Below are 21889 nucleotides of genomic sequence, written 5' to 3'. Positions count from 1 at the left end.
CATCTAGAGCAGGGAGGGACGCCTCCAGCGGAAAGAAGCCTTGGCTGTGGATGCCGCTTTTTCCTCTCTTACATATGGGAGTTAGCAGTTCCAGAACCACTCCTTTAAAAATGTATTTTTTAAAAAACTGGGACAAGTTTTGATTCCCAGAATTTAAAAAAGACACGCCTGATCTTCTGTGATACTGGATGGCCATAATCGTCTTTGGAGGATGGGGAATGCTGGCCTGTTGAAGGATCTCAATTACAATACTGTTTTACAATTAGACCAGTTTTGTAGAAAATAAGAGAAATGGGTAGAAGTGCCATATGTGTTGCTCTTTATCTCTCTGTGAGACATGCCAGACTTGTGTCCTAAGGGTACAGATTTGGGTGTGAAAACTTCAGCTGCCTCCTGTTCTCTTACTTTGCCCGTGTATCTGGGGCTCCCAACTGAACAGGCTGAGAATCAGGGCAGCCTTTTGAGAGGGGTTGCCTCAGTCTAGGTAGAAATTCAAACAGTCCCAATTGTGGTCGAGACTATTTAGAGGATACAAAGGGTACATAGAAGCCTTTACAGGACTAACTTTACTTTATGACCTTATTGGAGAGATATAATGCATGTCTTGGGACAGATGCTGACTCCTGACTCAAGAGTTTTGTTTTGGGGGAAGCTACTATTTTTGGAGATGAATGACTTGAATGTGAGACAGGGGAAAGAGGGAACATGAAACAGCCCTCCTCCCTACTGGGAGCCAAGTGGTTCCCATAACAGTGCTAGACTGAGACTATAACATGGTTAAAGGAAGTAAGATCAGAGTCACTTTGTCAGATGTATTCTTGCTTGTGTCTCAAGCAAGTGTGTGCTAGGACTTTAGACTATGCTAAGTTGGCTGACATAGAACAGGGAGAGAAGGAAACTCCTGGTATATTCCTAGATAGACTATGGGAGGTTCTCTGAAAGTTTACTGATGTTGATCCTGAAAATGAAGAAGGAGGAATAATCTTAAAAGATAGATTTCTCACTCAGTCAGCTCCAGATATCTGCCGTAAGCTACTAAAACAGGCATTTGGACCAAATCAGTCTTTAGAAAGAGCTGTTGCAGCTGGCTTAGACGGTATATTATGGCAGAGAATACGAGGAGGAAAATAGGAGGAAAAAAAGAACCAGGCAAAAGACTGGAGCCCCAACAACAACTGTTAGATGCACTCTGAAACAGCCTGAGAAAAATTCCCAGAGGGACCCAGGTGAAAAGGGACGGGCTTATTATTACTGTGGAAAGGAGGGGCATCTTAAGCAGGATTGCCTTGAGGCATCTAAGCCGCTACCCAGCTCCATGTCTGGTCTGTAAAGGACCACAACTGAGAAGAGACTGTCCTCTGAGGCGTAGGCCCCAGGGGTCCTCACACAAGCCCCTGTCCTAATAACCCCTGAGGAGCCCCGGGTATTAACAACTGTGGGGCCAGTCAGTCGGTTTTCTTTTGGACACTGGGGCAACTTTCTCAGTGCTCACTGAAGCCCCTGGCCCCCTTCCCTCCAGATCCACTACCATAATGGGACTGTCTGGATGAGTGAACGTTATTATTTCAGTTGTCCTTTAAGCTGCAACTGGGACTCTGTGCTGTTTTCTCATTGTGCCAGAGGGAGGTGAGGTCTGGGTCCAGACCTGTTTTCATGAATATGGAACCTGCTCTTCTTAACTGAACAAAATGTAAAAGTATGGGCTGATGAAAAAACTGAGTCAAGCACAAAATACTGTTCCTGTTGTTATCAAGCTCAATGACCCTCACTTATTTCCACGTCAAAAGCAGTATCCACTAAAGCCCGAGGTTAAGGAATGGGCAAAATCTTACTGTAATGACTTCTCATGATGTAAGTGGGATCTTAAGCTCTAAAGTTCAGAGTGATAATGGTCTGCCTTTAAAGCTGCTGTAATTCAAGGGGTGTTGAAAGCTTTAGGAATAAAATGTCACCTACACTGTTTCTGGAGACCCCAATCTTCAGAAAAAGTTGAAAAGGCTAATGACATTATTAAGAGGCATCTGCTAAGCTAACTCAGGAAACACAAGACAGTTGGTTTAAAGTTTTACCCATAGCTTTAATGAGGGCTTGAACTGCCCCAAGAAGGGACTGTCTCTATGACAGACTGTTTTTGCATACAGATATTGTCATATATCCTGAAGCCTTAGAATTAACTATGTGACTCAGCTTTTCAACATCCTCCTCAACTGAACGCTTCCCATGGTGGGTTTCTCTACTTCAGGGAAAGGACTTTCTTCAACTCTGCAAATACCTTCACCAACAACAATCATATGTGATGCTCTTCTTGATCTGATGATATCTAATGATCCTAAGATGGACTGGTATAACATATTGTACCTTAACTATGGGCATAGTGTGACTTTTAATTTTGAATATGTTTTAACTTGGTTTACTTACTATTTTGCCTTACATCTGTAACTGTAAAACGGGGTTTGTTTCTAACTGTCTGAAAGCTTTTAGGTAACAAGTGGTTGTCCAAGCTCCTACAAGTGCTACAACCTCTTCCAATTGTTACTTTGAGGCCCTTGGATCAGAGACCCTCAATATGAGGGTTAGGAGAATATGTTGCCTCAACAATTTAGGGATGATGCCCCTCAACAGCAGGAAGTAGTTATGGAATGAAAATGACACCCCTTTCCCCTGGCAACATAATTCTCCTAAAAGAAAAGAGGGGAATGAAAGAGTCAGTTCCTAGGTAGGTTGATAAGTCTGGGGTCCCTGAGGAGGACAAAGGGGGCTGGAGCTCTCAAGGCAGGGGTCTGGAGTTCTCAAGAAGGAGAAAGGGACAAATGCTTTTTTCTTTAAGCCCAGAGCTGATGATTACACAACAAAACAACTCATCCTGCTCAAGGATATGTTTTCCCTTAAACTCTGTACCAATGTATGACTCTGTACCAATATGACAACAATGTATCCTGCTTGAGGACATATTTCTCCTTCTTGAGAACACTTTGACTAATCCTGTCATCTTAAAATGTGTATTATGGGAGTGGGAACTGAAAAAGTATATAACTCCCTTCCTAAGACTAGCAAGGGGGGCACTCTCCGTCCCCCATCTGATGTTTATTTCAGATTTCTCTGTCCCTTTCACTGTAATAAAACTCTGCTATACAAAATCTCTTGAGTGATCAAGCCTGATCCCTGGTCCTGAAGCTAAGTCTTCTTCTTTGGAGATCACTTCTGTTGATGTTTCGCTGACTGAAACCAATCAGGTGGGAAAGTCCAAGTCTACTTTGTGCTTAAGATCAAGATGTTGACAAACAGCACTAATGACCCAGTTCCTCAGCTGAAGCTCAGTCTAGTACCTCCTAAGCAAGGGAGCAGAAGAAGTAAGAAGTTTATTACTTCAGACTGGAGAAATGAGGCCCCGGCAGCTGTACCCAAACTGCTGCACAGGCTCCAGGCCACCAGCAATAGAAACAGCAGCAGGACTGCTAGCTAACAAACTTGGACTGTGCAAGGCTCAGCCCTGAGAGATACAGTGGACATGCAGAAACAGAACAGAGAGTTTCAGTGCTTTGCAGGACACCTATCCAGCTCCTGATCCTATATTTACAGTCTCCACCTCGAGAATCCTGGGAATGCAAGACAGGCTGCCTCCCTGACATCCGCTCCTCCTGATGGACAGGGCTCTCTGCTATTCTTCGGTACATCCTGAGGTGCCTTCTCTCTCAAAATGATGCTGTCGACATTCTGGCCAAGAGAAAAATTCCATGACTTTCCCGAGTGATCTGCAGCTGCTTGTCTCAGTAGAACTGTGGGGCAGGCAGGGCTTTGCATGGGACAACCTACAAATGATTCCCAGAGCCATGTCCAACCTCCCAAACTCAGTTCTGCAGTAGTGCCAGCCTGGGGCATCAGGACAAGGGGTTCTCTCTGCTTTCTCTCTGGCAGGAGCACATGCAGCTGCATCCCTCCCTTCGGAAGGCCTCCTGGGGACGTGCAGGGGCAAAAACACACTGCTGCACAGACACACTCCTAGAAAAGGGTCTTGCTGCTGTCTGGCCAGACTCTTGGGAACAATATGCCTGAATGATGGGGCTATACAGCATCTGTCCCCCTTGCTGGTCATGCCATCCACCTTTCCTTCCCTCTTCCATGCCTTCAACCAGCTGTGTTGTGAGAACATAGGATGGGGTGTTCTTAGTTGGAGCCCACAGCCACCAGACTATATTTGGTGTCTGAAGCCCACATTTATTTTGTCTACAGATGAATCACAAATGACGCTGTTGACCAAGATGCTGGGTTACCATTCCTTTTCCTTCTCTCTTTCTCTTTCCTTCCTTCTTTCTTTCTCTCTCTCTCTCTCACATTTACATTTGCAACCAGCTCTCAGGTGAGTTTCTTTCAGAAGGCACTGATTTAGGATCTGGTTGATGATTCCTGGCTGCATTATGAGTGTGTGCCCCAAAGATTGATTCTTTAGGGCCTAAGAACAAGCATTGCTTAAAAGCTGCCCACAGAGCTGTCCAGGAAAAGGATGACTCCCAAGATCGGGTCAGGGACATTAATTAGATAAAATTTGCAACAGTCCTCTGGACTTGGGGAAGGGGGAGCCTGAGCATGGGATTTTGTAAAAGTTCCTTAGGTGGGACTTCCTTGGTGGTCCAGTGTGCTAGGACTTCTGTTGGCTAAGGCTTCTCTGGAGCATGACCAGAGCAGCCCCCACAGCCGCGTCTACATCCTGTCCATAGGACACCGGCAGAGGGAATGCCCTCTGCACCTCCTGCTTCAGCACTTCGTTCCTGGACAGCGCACTCCCACTGCCAATCACCCGCTCCACACCCCACTCTCGGAGCTGCCAAAATGGAAGCATCGAGTGCAGGTTCTGAACGATGCCTCTGCACAGGGCCCGGGTCACGTGCCCCAGGGAGAGGTCAGAGGAGGAGATTCCGGTCACTGAGGCCAGCTGGTCTGGCAGGTGCCTCTCGCCCAGCACTGTTGGAGTGATGGTCAGGCAGGTGTCTCTCTGCTGGGCAGCTGCCTGGATCATGCATGAGTACACCATGGATTCTTCAACCTCCAGGCCTGCCAGGGACAGAGAAGGTCTGTGTGAGTTCAGGCACCCCCTCACTGCAGGCTATCGAGTTCCTTGGGGGGCAGGAATGGTTGACTTGCTGCCCCTCCTCACTGTGGGGGGCTGCTTCCTGGCTCAGAACTCACACAGTCTGGCTGTGTCCTTGGCCCCAGACTCCGGCCAGCTCTCTCACTGCTCACCCCAACCCAGCCTTCAGGGAGAGATCTTGTATGCTGTGTGAGTCCTAACCATCCTGCAGCTGTGGGATGTTTGGTCTTAAGTGCACCAAATGCACACACTGATCAGTAAGTATCATCACAGCTGCTATTAGACTTATTAGCAGTGTCAGAGAAATCCCAGGACCACTGTCTAGCCTGCCCCTCTGCAGAGGTTGAAAACCACCAGTCTAGACCAGAGCTTAGAGTTCTGAATTGCTCAAGGATCTTATTAAAATACAGCTTCTGGCTCAGTGTGCCTGGGATGGGGCCTCAGCTTCTGCGTTTGTCATCAGCTCCCAGAGGAAGCCAGTGGAGCTGGCCTGAGGACCACACTTTTTGAGTAGAAGGTTCTAGGTCAGTGCTTACCACCACGTGAGAGCATCAGAATCACCTGGGGAACTTTTTAAAAATATTTTATTCACTTATTTGGCTGTGCCAGGTCTTAGTTGCAGCATGTGGGATCTTCGATCTTTGTTGTGGCATGCAAACTCTTAGTTGTGACAGCATGTGGGATCTAATTCCCTGACCAGGGATTGAAGCTGGGTCCCCTGCATTGGGAGTGCAGAGTCTCAGACAGTGGACCACCAAGGAAGTACCACCTAAGGAACTTTTACAAAATCCCATGCTCAGGCTCCCCCTTCCCCAAGTCAGATACTCAGCATTTCTAGGGATAAAACTAGGACAGTATTTCCAGTGCTGAGAACCTCCAACCAAAAGCCACTGTAGAGTCTCATCAGTAACACATTTAACTCCCATCTGCTGCAACTAAGACCCAATGCAGCCAAATAAATAAAGGATAAAAGAAATAAGGCAAATCTCAAATACATGGGACCCAGGGGGTTATTGACCTAGAAAGTAACACAGTGGGGTGAGGGAGAGCTGGCAGACTATCAGGATACTCCACAGTCAAGGTTAGGGAGAAGGTGCCACTCAAAAGAGAGTAGGCAATGGCAGCTCAGAAGATGAGAGTAAAGAAGGCTATCAGCTCAGATCCCTACAGAAGGAAGGAATGTGCCAGAACCTGGTTGAGTCTGAGACATGAATCTAGAAGCTCATAGCACATTCAGCACCAGGACACTGCCACACAGAAAGGACAAGCAGAGAACATACCCCTGAGTGGACCACCCTTACCTAGATCCGCCATCCACTGGGTCAGCATGTGGACAAACGTGGCCAGCACGTTGCCCCCATTGAGTGACGCTGCCACAGCCAGGTAAGTCCTGTCGAAGTACGGGAAGTAGGTGACTGGGGCTGCAGGATCTGGAGTCTGCGCCGGCTGGAATCCTGAAGGCATGGAGGCTACCAGCTGAACCGAGGTGCTGATGTTGAGAACTGGGGTCCGAGGAAAGCAGAGGTTAGGCCTGTTGGGCTAACTCAGAGGCCACAAGTCACAATGGGGCTGGGGAAGTGTGCCACAAATTCTGGATACTCCTCCTTTCAGGAGGCAGAGACTAATTGAAATAAATCAACTGGACTTCCCAGGTGGCACTAGCGGTTAAAACAAAAAACAGCTCTCCTGCCAATACAGGAGACATAAGAGACACAGTTTTCATCCCTGGGTCGGGAAGATCCCCTGGAGAAAGAAATGGAACCACCCACTCCAGTACCCTTGCCTGGAGAATCCCATGGACAGAGGACTCTGGAGGGCTACAGTCCATGGGGTGGCAAAGAGTCAGATATGACTTAGCAACTAAACAACAACAACAACAGAGGATAGTACTGGTCAGTTTTTAAACTAAAGTTCGAATTGTAACAGTTCTAACTGATGGAGGAAAAAAGATGTGATGACAAAGAAAACCCAAGTAAGATGAATGAATTCTCTGTTCCCCTTGATAACAAGGTAGGGCTCTCAAAGTGGGCCCACTCAGCCTGGTTGCCCTGAGGATCAAATGAAACACACAGTCTGCCACCACCTTGCTGGGGCAGACAGGCCCAAGGTCCAAGGTCTACTTCATCCCAGGAGGGGCAAATGACAGCCCCCAGGCCATATCCAACCTGGCTATCTGTTTTTATATGGCCTAGGAGCTAAGAGTGGCTTTTGTATATATATCATTTTTAATGATAAGTTTATTGAAATGTATTATAATTCAAATAAATTCACCATAAAATGCACCCTTTTCAAGTGTACAGTTCTGTGCTTTCTAGTATATTCACTATATACACTGTATATAGTATATACACAGGTAAACATCACTGTGATCTAATTTTAGGACATTTTTACCACTCTGGAAAGAAATCCCTCACAGGTTAGCAATCAACTCCCACTCCCAGCCCTTGACAACCATGAATCATCTTTCTGCCCCTCTGAATTTGCCTATTCAACTCTGGACATTTCCCAGGAATGGAATCATGCACTATGTGGCCTTTCACTTTCCTTCCCATGTTGTAGCATGTTATCTCTGTGGATAGACCACATTTTAAAAATCCATTTATCAGTTGATGAACATTTGGGTTGTTTCTATCTTTTGGCTATTATGAATAAGGCTGCAAGGAAAAATTGTGTATAAGTTTTTGTGTGGACACGTGTTTTCAAATCCCTTGGGTATACACCAAGGCGTGGAATTGCTGGGTCATGCTAATTCCATGCTTAACTTTCAGAGAACTGTCAGACCGTTTTCCAAAAGGACTGCACCATTTTACAACCCCAGTGGGATATTCTTACCTTTTTAAATGGTTGAAAAGAAATGAAAAGGAGAAGACTATTTCATGAGACATGAAAATTTTATGAAATTCACATTTCAGCCTCTATAAACAAAGTTTTATTGGAACACAGCTACACCCACTCACTTATGCATTAGCTAAGGCTGCTTTTCTGCCCCAACAGCAGGTAAGTAGTTGCGGCAGAAACTAAATGGCCCACAAAGCCTGAAATATTTACTACCTGGCCCTTTACAGGAAAACTTTGCCAACCCCTGCCCTGGAGGGCAGCCTCCACCTCACTGACTCTCTCACACGGAATACAGGAAAATCTGCACTTCTAACCAGATCCAAGAGAACTTTCACTGACACACACACCGTAACAAAAACCTTAATCTACTCATCTGTTTCCTTGGTCACGGAGACACACAGAAACCAGCTAATTAGAGAGAGTCATTTTCCGTATCTGGCCCTAGAAAAGAATGGTACTGGCTCCGCTCAGGGCAGAGCTAGTCGTGCTAGATGATAAGCTCCCTGAGCAGGGGCTTCACCTGTAGGGATGATGGTGGGGTTTTTTGTTTGTTTGTTTTGTTTTTTATTGGACTGTATTGCGGCCTGTGGGCTCTTAGTTGTGACATGCAAGATCTAGTTCCCTGATCAGAGATCAAATCTGGGCCCCCTATATTGGGAACACTGAGTCTTAACCACTGGACCATCAGGGAAGTCCTGAAGGTATTTCTCATGTTTGCAGGACAAAGGTCAAGAGCACACTGGGACGGCTGGCTGTGTGTGCCCCTCGGACCCTCACACAGAGCTGAGGCTTATGAGGCCCCAGTAGAGTCTGAGGAGGGAACCAAAGAAAGACTTACCTGCGTCGGTCTTTTGGGCCATGCAGGAGTAGACGGAGGCCTGCAAATCACCCAAGGCCACACCCACCTGCGTCCCCCTTGGGATCTCAAACCAGGCCTGCGAAGTTCTTCCTGCCACACTGCCAGGCTCTGCTACATCTGGGAGCAGCTGGACAGGAAAGCCGGCGGCACTCAGTCTGCAAATCGAAAGTGGACAGCTTATCTACCCTGGTCCTGGGTCTTCTGTCTCCTGGAAGAGAGACAGATGTCTTCTGTCTTCTGCTTCCAGAAACTGAGCAAAGGAAAGTGCTCTGGGACACACGTTCAACAGGAGAGGCAGAATCCAGTGGTTGTACAGAGGGCCCTTTTGCCTTTTTTTAAAACCATGAGATGTCTTGAGTTTTTTAGAGTGAACACTGGCTTTGAAGAGCTTGGGATGGGCCTTCCAAGGAAGAACACAACCAGTTTAAGCAGAGGTGATTGGAAAGGATTGGCTAAGAAGCAGATTGGTATTTGGCCTCCTGTGTTTGCAGGGAGCACAAACACTGCAAAGGTGGGCAGTTGGAGTTTTAGAGCCAAGTCACAGCTGGTTAGCACAGGCCAAACCAAAGTCAAACCCATCAGTCTCCTGAATACCAAATGTAGTCACCACTCAGGGTTAGTGAACATGGGGCTGTCAATTTCATAAAACATGCTAGAAAGTCCTTTACCTGAACTACCAGGCACTTTTTGTTTTATTACAGAGTTCAGAATTTGGGACTTGGAGTAAGTGAATTTATGGACTTCTGGACCTGAAAAGGCAAATGACTGTTTCAAAAGAACTTAAAAGGTATCCCTCAAGCCTACTCCTTCCATTTCTTAACCCTACTTTTAAATATATTATGATAAAAATTAATTAAAAAAACAAAAATGCATTTAAAATATTATCAAAAACAGTCAAATACCTACAATAAACTTAATAAAAGATGTGCAACTCTATGCATACAAACCATTATTAAAAGAAATTAAAGATTAAAAAATAAATTAAATAAATGCTTTTAGAGGTTTGTGTCATAAAATATATATAATGGTGGTGGGGAGGTATAGTTAGGGAGTTTGGGATGGACAAGTACACACTGCTATATTTAAAATGGATAACTGAAGGACACACAATTTTCACGGTCAGGAGCCTGCCGTGTACCCCTTTGCCTGACAAAGCAATAAAGCTATTCTTTTCTACTTCAAAAAATAAATTAAATAAAATGGAACACCAACAAGGACCTACTGCACAGCACAGAGAACTCTGCTCAATGTTTCGTAACGACCTAAATGGGAAAATTATTTGAAAAAAAAATAGATACACAATTTTGTATAACTGAATCACTTTGTCACACTCCTGAAACTAACACAACATTGTTAATCAACTATACTCCAACATAAAATAGAAAGTTAAAAAAAATAAGATAAAAAGTATTTAAAAATGAAAGTTGTTGTTTAGTGTCTATGGGCTGGGTCCAGGGTTCAGAAAGAACCAGGGAGTACACCCCAGGCCCGGGCAACAGTGGAGGAGCAGGAGAGCATGGCGTGGTGGGCAGCGCCCCTCCCCAAGGACTTCACTTACGGTCAGGCCCACCCATGCCCAGGGGCTGAAACAGGCTGGGGGCTGTTGGAACCTGTTTCTTGGCCTTGTGGCATCCTCCACTATTCCCAGATGGGAAAGCCCCACTGAAGCTCCCGCTTCAGAGATTCTACCTTTCAGCCTCAAGCCAGCCTGCAAGGTTATACTCACATCTCCAAGTTCCAGCTTTGGCTCCTGGTGTTGAAATAGCCCCAGCTAGCAGCATTCTGGTCGGACATCAAGGGTCTTGCCAAGCCACACAGCATGGCAACCACATAGTCATGGATGGTGCCAGCTGTATCATAGGACTTGAGGAACTCAGGGCTGTTTGTCATACCCAAAACAATTCAGCGTGGTTTAGTATATTGACTGGAAAGCATGAGCCGCAGCTAACTGAGGGCAGTATGGACTAGACATGGCATAACTGGGCAGCAACCAGAATCCCACAGTCCCCCACAGCTGAACTTCCCAAGGTGAGGAACTCCCAACGCCTCCAAGCCAAGCTGGCTGGAGTCAGCCTTAGGGGAGGGTATTCATAGGAGAATACACCATGCCTGGGAAAGCAGGACATCAACCGTTCTCAGCAGTCCTGACCCCACTATGAACCCATCATGTGACCCTTGGCAACTCCCTTCTCCTTCCCCTCTGGGTTAGAATTGGATAACCAACAAGCCTCCTCTGCAAAATGAAGAGTGGTAGACTAAGTCTAGGTTTTGAGACTGTACCCTGTGCAGGGCCACGCTCACTGAGGGACAGTCCAGTGTGGAGATGCTGACCGGCTAGAGGTACAGCTCCCTAGCCACTCTCTTGCATCAAAATCAGAGTGCTTGGGCTCAGTTGTGTCTGACTCTTTGCGATATTTTGGACTGTAGCCCACCAGGCTCCTCTGTCCATGGGATTTTCCAGGCAAGAATGCTGAACTGCGTTGCTATGTCCTTCTCCAGGGGATCTTCCCTGACTCAGGGATCAAACCCATGTCTCCTGTGTCTCCTACACTGCAGGTGGATTGTTTACCCATTGAGCCATTGGCTAGCCACTCTCATTCCCCTGAAAATCCATCCAATTCAAAGAACAGTCATCCGTACCTATTTTTCAAAAGCCAGAAGATGGTTGCACAGCCAAACCCCGTGGCCACGCTGAGATGGGACTCCGGCTGGGGCAGAGAAGCCAGGAACTCGCTGCTACACCGTCCATCCTGCCACGTGACCAGGTGGCTCACGGCTCTGGGCTCGAACACAGGGGCGGCCCCTCCCTCTGTCCATGCACAGCCTGAAAGGAAGATGACCAACAAAGGAGAATAGGGCAACTGATGGGCAGCAGCATGTTCTTGAGACTAGTGAGGTCACAGGACAAACTTTATCCCCCGTGACAACGCTTTATTCACACACAGGGGTCCTGGCCAGGACCCAGAAGAGCAGGGAGTGGATGGACCTAGAGATAGTTACAGTGAGTGAAGTAAGTCAAACACAGAAGGATAAATATCATATGATAGCCCTTATATGTGGAATCTAAAAAAAAAAAAATGGTACCTATGAACTTATTTACAAAACAGAAATAGAGTCATAGATGGAGAAAACAAATATAGTTACAGAGGAGGAGGGGAAGGGATAAATTGGAAGGTTGGGATGGACAAATACAAACTACTATATATAAAACCAATACCTAGAGACTTCCCTGGTGGTCCAGTGGCCAAGACTCCATGCTCCCAGTGCAGGGGGCCTGGGTTCCATCCCTGGTCAGGGAACTAGATCCCACATGCCACAATTAAAGATTCCGCATGCTGCAGCGAAGATCAAAGATCCTGCGTGTCACAACAAAGGCCTAGCGCAGCCAAATAAATAAACAAAATTTTTATTTTTAAAAAACAGATAACTACTGAGGACCTGCTATATAGCACAGGGAACTCTACTCAAAACTCTGTAATTATCTATGTGGGAAAAGAATCTAAAAAAGAGTGGGTATAGGTATATGTATCACTGATTTACTTTGCTGTACACCTGAAACCAACACAGCATTGTAAATCAACTATACTCCAATAAAAATTATTTTAAAAAAAAGAAAAAGAAGTAGAGCAGGGAGGTGGTCACAAATGTATGCACCTGAACCTTTTTAAGTTTCATCTGGAAAATAGGGGTATGCGGGCGATGGGATGGCCCCACTTAGGGTAATCTACCCTCAAAACCACATTTCTGCCTAAAGCTGGGAGTCTAACCCCTGCACTAAAGCTGGACATCTGCAGCTTTTTTTCTCAACCCTTTTATCTGCTTCCAAAACTCTTTTCACCCTTTTTAAAAAACTTCTAAGACTATCATTTTTATTTTGTCTGCATTATAAAACAGAGTTCTTACCATGTACCAGGGATTGTTCAAAGCACTTTCAAAATATTAATTTATTTAATCTACATATTAGCCTTACAACATACATGTGATAAAAGCTCTAGAGCACAGGCTCAACAGTTGTGGCTCATGGACTTAGTTGCTTGGAGGGATGTGGGATCTTCCCAGATCAGGGATCAAACCCGTGTCCAGGGAAACCCCCAGGAACAGTATTTTAAAAAACCAATTTTCCACCCCCTTTGCCAACTCTTGACATTCTCAAAGTGATTTCTTACAATCCAGTGAGTGGAAAAATTATTTCTCACTGTTATTTTCATCTGCATTTCCCTAATTAATAGTGACACTGAGAATCTTTTCATGTGCTTATTAGCTATTCGTACTTTCTCTTCTAGCATCTGCCTATTGGTTTCCTTTGCCCATTTGTCCATTGGTCTTTTCTTTGTTACTCATTCTTCATAGGCCCCCAGCTTCATCCTTTGTCTACTATACACTAGTGAAAATTTTCTCCCTGTCTACTGCTGGCCTTTTAGCTTGGTTTTATGATCCCCACTTGTCTCCTGCCATTACTGAGCCTGAAAATGGAATGTGGAAACCGGCATAACCACAAGCCTCTCAAAAGACACTAGTCACTCCCTCGCCTCTCCTCCAATGGGCTTGCCTGTGCCCTCATGGAGGCACTTAGCTCTCTGCTCGGGTTACTGGTGCCTGTCTGTGCTGACCGCCCTGAGTGAGCCCTGGCAGAGGAGGGCTGAATCCCCATTCCTATGTCTCCCGTGGGGCCCAGCACGGAGCCTCATGTATTGCAGATTCTGAAATCAAACCGAATTATGGCCGCTGTTAAAAGCAGAACGACTTGATCTCAAATAGGATTTCACTTGCTCTGCTAAGTGGGTTATCATCATGGTCAAATGGTGGCTCTCCTCCTTCCCATAAACAGAAACCAAACCAAGTAGGTGGGCAGGCGGGCTCCATGAAATATTGAGAAGCTCTCTCCACCCATATGGATGATGGTCTGTGTGGTTGTTAGAGAGTCCAGGAGATGGGCAGAAGGGAAGGCATGTGACCAGACCACAATCATTAGATTTCTGCTGTCCTCTTTGGGAAGGGTTTTAGTATTAAAAGGATGTTTATTCTCATTAATGCAAAATTAAGGAGTTTAAAAAGATTTTACAACCTAGACTCTCCCCAAGAGGTCAGCACTAACACCCTGACCAGCCTTTGGCTCTTGCTACTGATTGAAGCCAAGCAGCTCCCTGCTGGCCTGATGATGGGCAGACAATGGAAGAGGAGGAGGGGGAGAGCCTGGGCTGGCTTCTGCACTTACCCAGGCCCATCCTGGGGACTGATCAAAGGCTGCATCACCAGACCCCCATCAAGCTGCTCAAAAGCAGGTTGCCACTCACTTGGCCCAGGGGGATCAGAATCAGAATGCAGTGTGTGGGCTTCTCATTGCAGTGGCTTCTCTTGTTGCAAAGCACAGGCTCTAGGGGAGTGGGCTCAGAAGTTGTGGCCTACGGGCTCTAGAGAACAGGTTCAGTAGTTGGGGTGCACAAGGTTTAATTGTTTGGCAGCATGTGGGATCTTCCCGGACCAGGGATCAAAACCATGTCTTCTGCATTGGCAGGTGGATTCTTTACCACTGAGCCATCAGGGAAGCTCCGAACGTTTTAGAATTAAAAAAAAATTTTTTTTCATGCTTGCCATAACAGAAGCTCACAACTTCCTACAGGAGCCTGATCCTTCCTTCCTTGGACATTCGGTTGGGCTGTCCCTCCCTTCACTGAGCTAGTGTATCCTTCTGTGGCTGTGGTCCTCCCAGAGACTTTTCAAAGTTCAGCGTCTAAAGTCAGACAGACTTGGGTTTGAAAGCTGGAGTCACCACTTGCTGTCATATGGCCCTGAGCATATTATTTTATAATCTCTCTGAACCTCCACGTCTCATCTGCTCAAGAGGGACAATAATGTCACCTATGTCATAAGGGTGTTGGGAAAATTCGATGAGATCACACAGGTAATGCCCTTAGCTCTGCACCTGGCATGCAAAGTGCTCATTGCTGTTTTTCTGGCTCAATTCCCCTCCTGGAGGCCAAACAGAACAAGCCACCCACCTCTACACTGTGGCAGACCTTCTGAAATAAATAACCAATAAATAATGCTTAGCAACGGTGCCCATGAAAAGGACGTGGGACTGAAAATTCATGAATATCTGTGATGATGTTAAACAACAAAAAGTATGCTCAAATGCAGAAAGGTTTCCTCTGTGTCTTGACATCTCCTGCAGCTACACTAATCTCTTGGTGTTGGCACTGATGCTCCAAGATACTGGTACAAAGAAAGAGAAAGCTATGAAAAAATCCGCTCGACTGAATCCAACAGAGAATCAGAGAGGACTCACTCTTCACCCTCTCCCTGTTCATGTATAATGTGTGAATGGACAGTTCAGTTTATTACATCTTTGAACAGGACAGGATGCTCACAAAACCCAAGAGGACAGCCTGACCCTTCACAGAGAGTCTTTGGCAGCACGTTTCTGGTTTCTGGTGAGGCAGAAGATAGATGAGCCCCAGGCTGAGCAGCTGGAGTTTGTCCCCTGTGGACAGACACTCCAAGATGAAGATAATAGCAGGAGCTAAGGGGAGCTGAACCCTGCTCAGATAAAAGATTAATAAGAGACTGAGACTTCCCTGACAATCCAATGGTTCAGACTCCGTGCTTCCGGTGCAGGGGGCATGGGTTTGACCCATGGGAACTAAGGTCTGGGAACTAAGATCCCACAATCCCACATGCCTTGTAGCCAAAAAAGAAAGAGAGAGACCACATATTTCTTGTTCTTGAGGTCAAGGAGACCTTCCCAACTACACATGAGTATCAAGGCTCCTCGGAGGTCAAAAGAGGAGGGAGTGCCACTCCATAGTAGGTGATGTCAACCTTCCCATAGGCCTCTTCCCTAGAATCCGTCTTGGCTAAGAGATGCGCACTCACACAGGGGAGGACCCTGAGATAAACTAAACATGGCAAAGCAAGATGATTGGCAGCCAGAGGAAACCCAGAAGAAATGCCCCATATAAGTGATTCAAACTACCACGAGGGCACAACTCTTTCCCTGAGCCCACTCGTGCATCTATCCACACATACCCTTTTTCCTCCTAACAAACAATTTACTTGTTTCACTATGTTTTGTATCTTTGTGGAAATTCCTTTCTACAAAGCTGACAGGCCAGGCCTTGTCACTGGCTATGGGCCTAGGGGCTAGGATTCAGCTCTCTTACTGCCTCACCCTGACTTCAGTCTCTGGCCAGGGAACCAAAATCCTGCTTTAAGCCGCGCCACAGGCTGAGGTCATCCAAGATCACAGGGTGACGGCTTTTGCTTTGTTTTGTTTCGATGTGGACCATTATTAAAGTCTTTATAGGGCTTCCCTGGTGGCTCAGTGGTAAAGAATCTGCCTGCAATGCAGGAGATGTGGGTTCGATCCCTGGGCTGGGAAGATCCCTTGGAGGAGGAAATGGCTACCCACTCTGGTATGCTTGCCTGGAGAATTCCATGGACAGAGGAGCCTGGCAGGCTACAGTCCATGGGGTTGCAAAAGAGTTGGACATGACTGAGCAACTAAACAACAACAACACTGAACTTGTTACAATATTGCTTCTGTTTAACGCTGGGGTTGCTTTTGTCCTCGAGGCATGTGGGATCTTAGTCCCAGAACAGGGATAGAACCCACGCTCACAGGGTGACTGTTAACAGAACGTGATTGCCCCCAAGCCCAGCATACCTTGGCCTGTTTTCCAAAACATGACTCCATGCATCTGCCCTGACACACCAATGCCACAGACCTTCCGGAGCTGCTGCCGGGGAAGAGCAGCGAGACACTCATGGAGGGCCTGGATGATTCTCTTCACATCCTGTTCTTGCCCCTGGAAACAGAATAGGACACGTTAGGCAGAGGTAGGCACACAGGCAGGAGAGGAGGGCAGAGGGGGCAGGGACTTCCTGCATGGGGACTGCCTAGTTAATTCCCCCGAGGTCACTTCCAGGGCCTGCTGACTGGGCCTCAAGGGGGAGATGTGGGCCTGAGGGGTCTCCACCACCTCCTCCTGGAGTAGGACTGTCATGGGCGAGGTTCTACTCCTCCCTTTACTGATGAGGGAGGGCTTGACCCAGGTTTGATCCCTGGGTCGGGAAGATCCCCTGGAGAAGGAAATGGCAACCCTCTCCAGCATTTTTGCCTGGGAAATCCTATGGAAGGAGGAGCCTGGTGGGCTACAGTCCACTGGGTCGCAAAGAGTCAGATACAACTGAGCAACTGCCCTTACCGATGAGGAGCCGCTGCAGGTCAAGGTCAGCCAATGGCTGGGCTCTGCCCCCTGCTGTGGAACAGTCTGAGCTGAGAAAAGCGCTGCCCTGCCCTACAGGCACTTACAGTCCAGCTGTTCTGTGTGCTGTGCTTAGCCACTCAGTCATGTCTGATTCTCTGCAACCTCGTGGACTGTAGTCCGCCAGGCTTCTCTGTCCATGGGGATTCTCCAGGCAGGAATACTGGGGTGGACTGCATGCCCTCCTCCAGGGAATCTTCCCAACCCAGGGATCATACCCAGGTCTCCTGCATCACAGGCGGATTCTTTACCAACTGAGCCACCAGAGAAGCCCAAGAATACTGGAGTGGGTAGCCTATCCCTTCTTCAAGGGGTCTTCTGGACCCAGGAATCGAACTGGGATCTCCTGCATCACAGGTGGATTCTTTACCAGCTGAGCTACCAGGGAAGCCCTATAGTCCAGCAGGACAGGAAAACACAAGAAAGATGTGTTGCAAGCAGAAATAAGGCAAGGCACATGGAACGCTGGGGTAGAAAAAGGGTGGAACATAGCAGGAAAGATGAAGACAAGAAAGGTTTCCTAGGGACTTCCCTGGTGGTCCAGTGGCTAAGACTCCGAGCTCCCAATGCCGGGGCTCAGGTTCGAGATCTAGTCGGGGAACTCTATCCCATTTGCCACAGCTAACAGTTTGGATGCTGCAACTGAAGATCCCTCGTGCCACAACCAAGACCTGGCACAGATAAATAAATAAATAAAAATTAAAAAAAAACACTTGTAACATTTTAAAAAAGAAAGAGAAGAAAGGCTTCCTGGACTAAAGCAACTGACAACAGGCACTAGTGGTTGCTTCTGATCACATTCAGGCAGGCATTTCCTGAATGTGCTGAGGGGCCAGAATTTGCTCCAGGGGCAGTGCAGGCCTCCCCTCCTTGGAGCAAACGCTTCTTTTGTCAGCCTGCTGGCCTTGGGCTGTGGCAGTTCTTGGCTAAGAACAGATATGACCAAAGGATTAGAAAGAAGGAAGGTGAGGAGGGGTAGGATGGGGGTAAGAGTGAGCAGGGAGCACAGAGAATTTTCTTGACGAGGGAGCCCCACATCCTAACAAGGCTCTTTTTTGGACCACACCACTTGGCATGGTGTGATCAATTAACCAGTCAATCCTAAAGGAAATCAATCCTGAATATTCATTGGAAGGACTAATGCTGAAGCTGAAGCTTCAATACTTTGGTCACCTGATTTGAAGAACTGACTCCTTAGAGAAGACCCTGATGCTGGGAAAGATTGAAGGCAGGAGGAGAAGGGGACGACAGAGGGTGAGATGGCTGGACGGCATCACCGACTGAATGGACATGAGTTTGAGCAAGCTCTGGGAGTTGGTGATGGACAGAGGAGCCTGGCGTACTGCAGTCCATGGAGTCGCAAAGAGTTGGACATGATTGAGTGACTGAACTGAACTGAACTCAGCATGAGTGAGTGAGTGAGTGAAGCTGCTCAGTCGTGTCCGACTCTTTGCGACCCCATGGACTGTAGCCTACCACGCTCCTCTGTCCATGGAATTCTCCAGGCAAGAGTACTGGAGTGGGTTGCCGTTTCCTTCTCCAGAGGATCTTCCTGATCCAGGGATCGAACCTGGGTCCTCCCGCATTGTAGGCAGATGCTTTACCATCTGAGCCACCAGGGAACTCGGCATGAGGGAATCTTATTTCTCAGACCAGAGATCGAACCCATGCCTCCTGCAGTGGAAGCATGGAGTCTTAACCACTGGACCACCAGGGAAGTCTCCTAACAAGACTCTTTATGCAGAAGAGACTACAGGAGAACTGACTGAGCAGTAAAAGACGGGGCAAAGAGGAGCTGCATAGCTGAGCATGATCCCCCAGGAGGGAAGAACTAAAACAGCAGGCAAAGGAAGAAGGAAGCAGGGAAGAGACATTTGTTTACACCTGCCCTGTCCAACACAGCAGTGATTAGCCACATGGGGCTAGTCCACATTGAAAACTACACACCAGATTTCAGATTTAGTAAGAAAAAAATAAAGCACAATCTCTCATTAATAATGTCATATTATTACATATGGAAATGATACATTTGGGTACATTGGGTTAAATAAAATAGGCAATGAAAATTAATTCCAGGGTTTCTTTTTACTGTTTTTTTAATGTGGCTGCCAGAAAATTGAAAACTACATGTGGCTCGCATTTCCATTGGACAGTGCTTGTTTACTGAGTTCCCACATGGCTGTCAGATGGTGTATGAACCCAGAACAGAGAAGCTGTTCTCTATATGGGCCCAAAGTGGGTGAGCTGTGTGCATGGGGGCAGCGGAGGAGGGGAACAGGCTGGATGGAGTGAAGACAAGGAGGCAGTCAGTGTACAGCGAGTTTTAGTGGTGAGTGTGACAGGGGAGTAATTCTTGGACAGACAATGGGTACACCCACAGTGTAACATGACAGGTGCTGCTCCCATTCCTTGGTTCGGAATATCAAGTGGTCTATATCCAGATCAAATCCTAGAACTTCAGATTGGAAAAAAAGAGCTTAAGAACTCATTCAACCCTCCTCCTCCCCACTCCTTTTACAGATGGGTTAATGGAGCCCCAGAAAGGAAAAATTAATAGCACACAAAGAGTCGCAGAGGGAATTTCCTGGCAATTCAGTGGTTAGGACTCTGCACTTTTACTGCTGTGGGCCTGGGTTTGATCCCTGGTCTGGGAACTAAGATCCCACAAGCCGTGCAGCACAGCCAAAGAAAAGGGGGGAGACAGAGTTTCCCTCAAAAATCCTGCTATTTTAAAGTTGCAAAGAGCTAAAAGTCTGACCTTCCACATAGTTGCCAAATTTGGCCATGGAGTACACAATGCTTCTAAAGAGTGAGAAATCTGGACAGCAGGATGGAACAGAACCATCAGGGGTTTCTATAGATCAGTAGTTCTCACTCCAGGGGTTATTTTTGTCCCCTAGGGGGCATTCAGCAATATGGAGATATTTGGGGGTGTTGCAACTGGGGAGGAGGGTTCTATCAGCATGCAATGGGTTAGAGGCCAAGGATGCAATTAAACAACCTACAATGCACAGGACAGCCCCTCACAACAAAGAATCATCCAGCTGCCAAATATCAACAGTGCCAAGGTTGAGAAATCCTGCTCCAGGTGAAATTACAGTAGTGCTGTTTGTCCCAGAGCACAACACACATGCGGAGGATGCAAGGGAGGGAGCTATTATGAACATCTCCTAAACCCCTCCTTAGGCAGGTGTGGAGCAGTGGGTGTGCCTGTAAACAGAGAAAAGCATGGTGAACACTGGAAGAAGTAGGGAATGTGGCCCTATGTCTAGAGCCAAGAAGTGGCACTATCTCAAGAGGAAAAGGGCACTGCCTAAAATCCACTTCCTGGAATCTTGGCTCTGCTGCTCACCTCAATGGGGTCCAAGCTGAGGTTGCCTCCATGTCAAGGTCCATGAAGTGAGATAACGATTCTAAAATGCCCTGATGCCCCCAATCAAACTAATTTTGACTCTGTGAAAATGAGCTCCTGAAATCTTTATCCTCTGAAGTGCTTCTGAGCAAGGTGGACTCTGGGGACTTTCCTGGCAGCCATGTGGTTAGAACTCTACGCTTTCACTGAGGAGGGCCTGGGTTTGATCCCTGGTTGGGAAACTAAGATCCAACATGATGTGAAATGCAGCCAAAAGAAAGATGGAGTGTGAACCCTAAAGAACTGAGCCCAGTTATGTAGCAAGAGCTTGTGAAAAACAAAGTTCTTGGGAATGGGGTTTGGCACAGAAAACCAAGGTTGTGGCTGGAAGAGACCATAGAGGTTATCTATTTCAATTATAAGAACAAGCAGAGATCCAGAAAGTCATGAGGTTACAAAGAAAGCTCCTTGATATTAATTTCTATTATCAATTAATTGAACATTGAGCTACCTTTTTCAGGGAATTAATGGACTCCATCTCTGAGGATTAACATCCTTTCTGAACCCACCTCTTACAACTGAGCCCACTGTGGTGAAATTCTCCATTTCTATCTTGTAGCTTTCACAAGACACTTGTTTTTGTGTAGAAATATCAATCTGAACTTCTCAATGCTGACCTGTCCTAATGTCTTTCCTCCAAGCTCTCTCAGCCTTTGGGGTCAAGGGACTTTTGCTAGCCAAATGTTTGAGTCCCTCCACCCACAATCTATACCTGTGGGATGAGAGAGGGGCAGGTTACACCTGGTTTTGCATCTGATTTCTCAAGGAAAACCCAGACACTGCCCTAGGAAACAAACTGAATCCTGAATTTGAGGACACGGGGCAGATGTAAGGAGCAGAGAGCCACAAGAATAAGAAGGCGGCCTGCGATCACTCCATATGCAGGAGAGCAATTTTCCCGCAGGTCAGGGTACAGAAGGTGAAGGGCAGAGAGCACGGGGATCTATCGCCGAGGGCAAGGCTCCCAAAGAAGGCCCGAGAGTGGGCAGATCGGTGCCAGCACGTGGGAAAGCTCCCGGGAGGAGAGCTATTGGATCGAGGGAGTTGCATCAGGCAGGCAGAGATCAGGCAGGCTGGAGCAGTCAGGGAGACTTCATGGAGGAGGGAGAGGGTGTCCGGAGGCTTGTGGAGGCGGCGCGGCTACAGGGAGCTGCCTCACCTGGGGCCCCGCCGCCGCGCTCTGGGCCGCCGTCTCGGCCCGCGCAGCCCGGGCACAGCTCGCCAGTACCACGAACCCGGAAGGGTCGCCGGGCGCGGCCTCCACCAGGGCCGCCTTTACAGACGTGGTGCCCAGGTCGATGCCGAGAGTGACAGATCTTGCAGCCATGACAGCGTCCGCGCCAGCACCCTTCACCCTGGACCTAGGCGCCGAGGCAGACCCTCGCCTGCCAATCTTTCCAGCCACGCCCAACACACAGAATTCTCGCCTT

General features: G+C 47.3%; 1 protein-coding gene across 2 annotated transcripts; it reads right to left on the bottom strand.

Moving 5' to 3' along the window:
* Positions 1-4194: 4194 nt before the first annotated feature.
* SHPK (sedoheptulokinase) lies at positions 4195-21822 on the bottom strand. Of its 2 annotated transcripts, XM_081579923.1 has the most exons (7): positions 21619-21822; positions 16447-16588; positions 11424-11607; positions 10510-10662; positions 8763-8938; positions 6388-6588; positions 4195-5049 (listed from the first exon to the last, which is right to left on the bottom strand). In XM_081579923.1, the coding sequence occupies exons 1-7, from the start codon at positions 21784-21786 to the stop codon at positions 4637-4639; spliced, it is 1437 nt and encodes a 478-aa protein (XP_081436049.1). In that variant the 5' UTR covers positions 21787-21822; the 3' UTR covers positions 4195-4636. The 2 variants fall into 2 exon arrangements, with proteins under 2 accessions (XP_081436049.1, XP_081436048.1); XM_081579922.1 differs by lacking the exon at positions 10510-10662.
* Between the last annotated feature and the right edge of the window lie 67 nt (positions 21823-21889).

The sequence above is a fragment of the Giraffa tippelskirchi genome, chromosome 3 (assembly GCF_054371585.1).
Source record: "Giraffa tippelskirchi isolate mGirTip1 chromosome 3, T2T-mGirTip1v1.2.pri, whole genome shotgun sequence".
Taxonomy (NCBI): Eukaryota; Metazoa; Chordata; class Mammalia; order Artiodactyla; family Giraffidae; genus Giraffa; species Giraffa tippelskirchi.
Note: the sequence above shows the minus strand (reverse complement) of the source record. Positions and strands in the feature narration are given on the sequence as shown.

Bases quoted from the DNA above. Each gene is read 5' to 3' on its own strand.
- SHPK (XM_081579923.1), bottom strand. From the start codon at position 21,786: ATGGCTGCAAGATCTGTCACTCTCGGCATCGACCTGGGCACCACGTCT. The intron at 6,589-8,762 runs GTAAGTCTTTCT...CTCGGACCCCAG, and splicing joins GGCCCAAAAGACCGACGCAG to TTCTCAACATCAGCACCTCG. The intron at 5,050-6,387 runs GTAAGGGTGGTC...TGTCCCTGGCAG, and splicing joins CCAGTGGATGGCGGATCTAG to GCCTGGAGGTTGAAGAATCC.